This window comes from Etheostoma spectabile, chromosome 9 (assembly GCF_008692095.1).
Source record: "Etheostoma spectabile isolate EspeVRDwgs_2016 chromosome 9, UIUC_Espe_1.0, whole genome shotgun sequence".
Lineage (NCBI taxonomy): Eukaryota > Metazoa > Chordata > Actinopteri > Perciformes > Percidae > Etheostoma > Etheostoma spectabile.
In genome coordinates, this window is record NC_045741.1 from 7913438 (window position 1) to 7921434 (window position 7997).

General features: G+C 40.7%; 1 protein-coding gene and 1 long non-coding RNA gene across 2 annotated transcripts in view; one reads left to right on the top strand and one right to left on the bottom strand.

Annotated features, from left to right (window-relative positions):
* LOC116695862 (uncharacterized) overlaps window positions 1-1487 on the bottom strand; it is an 18936-nt gene extending 17449 nt beyond the window's left edge. Inside the window, exon 1 of the long non-coding RNA XR_004333569.1 lies at window positions 964-1487. This is a non-coding gene — a long non-coding RNA (uncharacterized LOC116695862). The remainder of the gene's footprint in view (window positions 1-963) is intronic.
* Window positions 1-7997, top strand: part of LOC116695861 (dual specificity protein phosphatase 22-B) — a 14515-nt gene that overhangs the window by 696 nt on the left and 5822 nt on the right. Inside the window, exons 3-5 of the mRNA XM_032526386.1 lie at window positions 2259-2341; window positions 5113-5162; window positions 7341-7415. Of these exons, the coding sequence (XP_032382277.1) occupies window positions 2259-2341; window positions 5113-5162; window positions 7341-7415 (208 nt within the window). The remainder of the gene's footprint in view (window positions 1-2258; window positions 2342-5112; window positions 5163-7340; window positions 7416-7997) is intronic.

Genomic DNA, 7997 nt, shown 5'->3' on the forward strand with positions numbered 1-7997 from the left:
TGTGTGTGTGTGTGTGTGTGTGTGTGTGTGTGTGTGTGTACGGGGGTTGGTGTGTTACTCTCTGTCGGCAGCTGGAGGAAACAAAGTATTTTGAGGACTGCTGAGTTGAGGGTTGGTGTGGGAGGGGATGCCCCGCAGCGTGGGGGTGTCCCTGTTGTATTCCACATCTTTCCATAAAGTATTTTCTATTAAAAAAACAAAACAATCGGTGCACACATGCTATGGAGACTGCACAGGAAATGTCTTACATTTTGTGACGATATGTTCAGGGAACCACTGTTGAATAGGAAATCTGACACATTTGATGTTATCAAGGCCTTCTCTTTTATCCACATTGCTCTTGTCTTTATACACTAACGTGTGAGCAAGTACAAAAGACTTTTACATGTAAGAAGACGCCTGACCTGTCTCACAAAGAAAGAACAGTAGCTACAAAAGCAGTCAAGTTGGAAGAGAAACAGAGTTTAAAGGCCCAATAAGTAGGATTTACTAAAACTCAATGTATAGACTCTTACAAAAATAGTCCTTTTAATCAGAACTGACGGTCCCAGAAGTGTGTGTCACTGTCTTTCTCTGTTGCTAAGCTGTCACAAATATTTATCTCATGACCAACACACTCGTGGACTCATATGGCCTTCAAGTCACTGGCAGACAGTGAAAGTTGTTTTTGTGTCTAAGTGACTGCTGGGATCAACAATCTTTGACATTGGTCCAGGATGTCAACAAGCTGCAATGGAAGTTAACAGGGAATTGTCACAAAAGTGCTGGTTTTGCCACTGACAGGCTTAAATTAATATTCTAAAGTCTGACAATAACATGGAAAGGATTTTGAAGGAGGTCGGCCTTTCTGTTAAAGAGTAAGATACTTGTTTTAAACATAAAAACATCTTTGAGATTCCATTTGCTGAAGCCAGCAGATATATAAATTAGCTGACACACCAACCCGATAATCGGCCGTTGGACAGTCTGTCCGGTGTGTTCCGTGCCGTCGTCCGTCGGAGGAGCCGTCGGCTTCATTTGGGCCGATTTGACATGCTGAATCGGGAGGCGGGCCGTTGGACTCATGGACCAATCTGATTGGTGGCGTTCTAACCAAGGAAATGACAAGTGGGATGAGCGTGACTACTGCCTCTCAAAATCAGATGAGATTTTTTTTAAACTGACCTTTGTCCATCTGAAATGAAGACAGATTCAGCAGCTGCACGGCTATTTCTCACTTAAAATGTGAGCCGCCATCATGGTCTGGCTTTGAAATTCTGGAGAAGCCAGACCCATGTGACGCAATTGTCCAATCAACTCATTTTCAGTCATCATTCTTTGGGCGACAATACACATTAGCCCCACCTGCTGTCATGGAGACGTATTACGTCTTGCACACGTGCAGAACGTAGGTTCAAGTCGGCGTCGCTTCAGTGTGTTCCGAGGTACTTTCTGGACCAACTTGGTGAGGCGGTCAGCCCAACTGCCTTTTCCACAGATGGTCAGCCGTCGGGTTAGTGTGTCAGAGCCTTAAAGAAACAGTAGTGGACCAAATTGACGATGCACAGTTGCTCCACAGGGTTGCATTGCAGCTTGGTCTGTGGCGGCAGTTCACAGCGTGCACGCCTAATACTGGACCAGTGTCAAAGATTGTTGGTCCTATCGGTCACTTACACACCAAAACATAGGAAAACAGGGTCCACTTTGGAAAAACAGCAACTAAATTAACCTTTAAAGATTTATATTGAATATTAAGTATGTATTTTTATTTTCCAATGTATATCGTATCAGTTTTTGTTTTGTCTTATAGCCCATACAAACTCATGTTGTGTGATTTTGGTGTTAGTTGAGTTGGTTTGGCTGTCAGGAGGGCTCAGCACACACTCATCTTGGTCTTGTATGGGTGGCATCAGCATCCTGCAAACTTGCAAAGCATGAGAAAATCGTGCTCAAGGCACATCTGTCCAAGGTAGAAAACATTTGGCTTCCTTTTGAAGAACAAAATTTGATTAGAACAATTACTGATTCTTGCTTCTGGGACAAGCTGCTGGACTGTTTTAGAAACATTGGTTTTCCGGTTTTTCTTTCAGTTCAAAACAAGAGCAACACTTTTAGGGCCACATTTGCTTGGGAGACATAAGGGGGGGGGGGGGGGGGGGGGGGGGGGGGGGGGGGGGGTTGTTGTTGGTTAGAAAACCCTTAATTTAGGTTGGGCCCCACATGGGGTGATTTGTGATTGGATGATTTTTTGACAATTGATATTTCTTTGCGTTCCGCAGATGCTCGAGACAGGGAGGTGTTGGCGCAGCACAACATCACCCACATCCTGTCCATCCACGACACAGCTGCACCCATCCTGGAGGTGAGCTGTCGTCTCTGTGTCTTCTGTCGGCCTGTGTGACCCCCCCGACCCCAACAGTAATCCGACCATAAAGAACACAACCTCGCCTAAACTCACCAGGGCAGTTTTTCCCACCTCTGCTACTCATTCTGAAAGTTTTTAGAAGTTGGCAGCAGACTCTGTATTTTTCTGATTAGCTCTTCATGAGGGCTGCAGCTACCAAATACTTTCTATTAATCTGTTAGTTAATTTTCCAATTGCTTAGTCTGAAAAATATCACAATTTACTAAAACCGACTTGAACCTGAAGCTCAAACCCATTCATTTTTTAACGTTTTAGGCTCAAAAATCTGACTTAAATACTTAATAATTTTCTATCTATTTCCTCTGAGGTATTGTCTTCAGCAATCTTTTATAAAATGTGGCCATTTTTGTTGCATTTTGAAAGGATAAATATGAAGAGAAAAGGGTGTAAAGTAACATAATTTACACAAAAGTCTGATTTTTACCAAAGGCTGTTGAAATAGACCACTTCATCTGGTGTGACAGTCAGATGTTCTTTCTTTTTCTTTTTTTTTTGCACAGAAAGTCCTTTTTTCAGTCACAAGAGCTGGAATTCACCAGGTTTCACTAAATTGTGATTGACTCCAATATTGTGTGGGATTCTGGTGAATTTTTGAAAATTTGTATGCCGTTTTCAGTCTGTGATGCAGCTGTGTTTGCAGATGCAAGCCCTCCAACTCGTAGATGTTTTTCACACAAGATGCTTTTAGCTCTGCAGCTTGAAGTTCATAAAGTCTTGAAAGTGCAACTGCATTAAAAAAAAAGGATTCTGGCTTCTCACGGCTGTATTTAGACTAGGTAATTGGGGTGTGAAATGGAGAGAAATGTGTTTTTTTATGTGTGTACATGAGCAAGTGAGTGTGAGAAGAAGAGAAAGAGGTGATTTTACTGTGAGAACCTGGTAGGTTGAAAGTAGAAAATTGCTCTCACTGATTTCCATTTGGTAACAGATGTAAGAATTTAGAATTGCAAGATTGGTTTTTGGTTGAATAACTTTGAATTTAGAGACGTTATCCTCTCAGAACAATGGCTAATGATGTATTTGAAATTGAATTGAATTGTCATGTCATTTCAGTGATATTTCATTCTCCCTCTGTCTGCGTTTGACTGTTTTTGACAATCTTGATCTTCAGTGTCCGCTTTCACAACTTTCATCTTTTCTTGTTGAAAGCGAGCATGAAAAGTGCTCACAAGAGTTCTGTACACTTTCTCCGTCCATGCTAGTATGTTTCATAGAGCTCTGAAGAGAAACAGCAACTTGTATTACAGTATCACTACCCAAACTGGTCAACCACCAAAACTTCTTTGTTTAATAAGGATTTGGGCTTGAAATGATGTCTGACTCGCTGAACTGGGCTGCCCTTCAGTCAGCAGCTCTTTAATCCCACCTGCTGTGCAAATCTTTGATCTTGTATTGTTGGATTGTTCTCGCATTTATATACAAATGACGCAAGTTTTTTGAATTCTGATATAATGATGACTCAGGTCTGTTTTGCCCAAATGGGCAGATGGGATGGGGTATTTGCATACCTAACAGTCAAACTGCTGACTGATTGATTTCTTGGAAGACAGCGTCATGGTTTCTGAGAGAGGAAGGTAGAATTTGCAACCACCAAGTCTCAGAAGTTAGACATGCCCTTTACTGTACAGTTTGTGGCTCAAATTAACATACCGCAAAGTAATTTAACGAGGTTTTATGTTTTTTTTTAAAAAAGAGTCTTTTTGCAAGTAAAGAAAATTAATTTCTCAGCTTATCTATATCCACTTGCATGAACCCTGTTTGGGAGTTAATTCGTGCTTTCTGTTTGCCTGGGTTTGATTTTAAAAACCCTGTATCATGGTCATGATGAGTTTTAAGAGCAATGTTGCAAAGATATAAGAAGATATCCCAGCATTTGTTTGCATAACGTGACTTTTACTGTCAATGATTACAATTTCCCCGACACCAGAGTTACATTCTCTGTCGATATGTGCAGAATCAGAAAAGGGTTTATTCACACAGTAAGTTACACCTACGTGGATTTTGCCTTGGTAATTGACACACACGCACACGCACACGCACACGCACACACACACAGACACAGACACAGACACCGACACACACACACACACACACAGACATATTAAACATAACTAAGAAATAAACATTAAATACAAAAACAAATGTATACAAAACAGCTGTCCAGCACAAGAAAAACAAGGCAGAATGGGTTGAGTGCAGAGTTCCAAAAATATAGAATATGTGCATGTTTGTTAGTGATTAGGCATGTGTGTATGAGACTGTGTTTAAGTGTGTGTGAGCTAACCTGTCTGGAATACTTCCAGAGTTCGTGTGTCCCAGAGGGCTCAGGGGTTTTTGCGGCGGTGCAGTCATAACGGGACAAGGTAGTTTCTGTCCACTGTACGGTATGTTCCATCAGCTGCCAGGTGCACAGTACAAAAACACACACACACACACACACACACACACACACACACACACACACACACACAAATATCGTTGTGTCGTGACCTACCATAACAGCAGGTCAGAGGGGCAAAGTTTCAGGGGCCGTCCCATACACCAAGAAACAGGAAGTGTGTTAGAGCCGGTGTTCGAACAGATGACCTGACAAATTGAAAATCCTTGTTACACTTTGTTAAATGTTGTACTTTCATTCATTATCGGGTTAAAAAATACACTCTATTGTGCCGCTTTAGTCTAAACTTCCCCCCTCTGTTTTCCTCCAGGACATGACGTACCTGTGTATATCTGCTGCTGACCACTCAAAGCAAAACCTGTGAGTACTTATATGATATATATATGTGCAGTATGTATGTATAGGTCCACTTAATAAGAAAAGAGGTCCTCAATATTGGATCTGATGCATCTACCATGTGTTGATCTGTGGCATTGGGTAAATGATAAGAAACTAAAAGTCCAAAAAACGTTTTACCAGCAGCATTACCAACATCTTAGATAACTTTATTGTCATTACACATGTACAGGTACAAGGCAACAAAATATTGTTTGGAGAATGCCATCTGTCATTACTTCTACAGTGGTGTGAAAAAATGTTTGCCCCCTTCCTCATTTCCTGCTTTCCTTGCATGTTGTCACACTTAAGTGTTTCGGAACATCAAACCAATTTAAACAATAGTCAAGGACAACACAAGTAAACACAAAATGCAATTTGTAAATGAAGGTGTTATTATTAAAGGTGAAAAAAAAAATCCAAACCATCATGGCCTGTGTGAAAAAGTGATTGCCCCTAAACCTTAACTGGTTGGGCCACCTTAGCAGCAAACAACTGCAAACCCAAGAAGTTTGCGATAACGTGTAATGAGGCTTTTACAGCGTCCTGGAGGAATTTTGGCCCGCTCATCTTTGCAGAATTTTCCTAATTCAGTTACATTAGAGGGTTTTCGTATGAACGGCCTTTTTAAAGGTCATACCACAACATCTCAACAGGATTCAGGTCAGGACTTTGGCTAGGCCACTCCAAGTCCATTTCATTTTGTTTTTCTTCAGCCATTCGGTGGTGGACTTGCTGATGTGTTTAGGATCATTGTCCTGCTGCAGAACCCAAGTTCGTTTCAGCTTGAGTACACGAACAGATGGTCGGACATTTCTCTCAGGATCTCTTGGTAGACGCAGAATTCATAGTTCCTTTTATCACGGCAAGTCTTCCAGGTCCTGAACAGCAAAACAGCCCCAGACCATCACCCTACCACCACCATATTTTACTGTTGTATAATTTTCTTTTTATGAAATGCATTTTTCCTTCTACGCCAGATATACTTGGACACACACCTTCCAAAGAGTTCCACTTTGTCTCATTGGTCCACAGAATGTTATCCCAAAAGTCTTGGGGATCATCAAGATGTGTTGTGGAGAAATTGAGTGAGCTTTGATGTTCTTTTTGCTCAGCAGTGGTTTTCTCCTTGGAACTCTGCCATGCAGGCCATTTTTGCCCAGTCTTTTCCTGATGGTGGAGGCATGAACGCTGACCTTAACTGAGGCCGCAGTTCTTGGACGTTGTTGTGGGGTCTTTTGTGACCTCTTGATGAGTCGTCGCTGCACTCTTGGGGTAATTTTGGCGGCCGGCCACTCCTGGAAGGTTCACCACTGTTCATGTCTTCGCCATTTGTGGATAAAGGCTCTCACTGTGGATTCCCAAAGCTTTGGAAATGGCTTATAACCCTTTCCAGACTGATAGATCTCAATTACTTTCTTTCTCAATGTTCCTGAATTTCTTTGGGTCTCGGCATGATGTGTAGCTTTTAAGGATCTTCGGTGGACCTTATGGTCAAGCAGCTCCTATTTAAGTGATGCCTTGATTGTGAACAGGTGTGGCAATAATCAGGCCTGGTGTGTGCTAGAGAAATTGAACTCAGGTGTGACAACCACAGTTTAGTATGTTTTAACAAGGGGGGCAATCACTTTTTCACACAGGGCCATGATGGTTTTGATTTTGTTTCACCTTTAATAATAAACACCTTCATTTACAAATTGCATTTTGTGTTACTTGTGTTGTCCTTTCTATTGTTAATGTTTGATGTTCCGAAACACTTAAGTGTGACAAACATGCAAAGGAACAGCAAATGAGGAAGGGGGCAAACACTTTTTCACACCACTGTAGAAGTAATGACAGATGGCATTCTCCAAATGGTATTTTGTTGCCTTGTACCTGTACATGTGTAATGACAATAAAGTTATCTATCTAAGATGTTGGTAATGCTGCTGGTAAAACATTTGTTGGACTTTTAGTTTCTTATCATTTACACAATGCCACAGATCAAGGCTTCAGTAACTAATGATGAACTGTGCTGTTTGTGATGGATTTTGTTTTGCAAATAAATAAAAAAACAACATTTCAAATGTGGTTATATGTACAGTATATATGTTTTAAAATCTGTATTACCAGGCTGTTAAAATCCAATTTAATCCAGTGGGTTTAATCTGATAATTTGACCAGGATCCAGTACTTCAGAGACAGCATCATGTTCATCCACGAGTCCCGACTGAAAGGAGACGGCTGCCTCGTTCACTGGTGAGTGACAATAAATCATAAAGAATACTAAAATCCTTCTTTATGTATTAATGGACTTAATCTTAAACAAAAACAATAATGCAGTTTGATTGATTGAACAGAATTTAAAGGGATTCAAAATCTTGTTTTTTTTTTTGCTTTTTGCGACCAAATAATTTTCTTTTCTTTTAAAGAAAAAATATATTTAGACACAATCAACAGATACAAACTAAAAACAATACACTGGGACATCAGAAGTCTTTATTTTTGTGTGTGAAAACAGTATATTCCTTGTATGTCTTGTCTAAATTGTTGATGCAAAGTGCTGTCCATTCTCCTGAATTAATGGTACAAAACCGGTGTCATTTGAATAGTGCATACAAGGATGTTGAGAGGAAGTCACACACATTCAGATTTAGTTGGTTGTGGTTCATTGTGATGAGCATTTGCCTCGAGCTGATTACTGACTGGATGTCTTCATATTTTATCGACCCAATTCTCCTTTTTCAACCACATCACTGTGATCAAACAACAACATTTGAGTTTCTTTGTACACTAAAGAAGGGAATCTGACAAGGGCGTAGGTTTTGTTTTTAACATGGG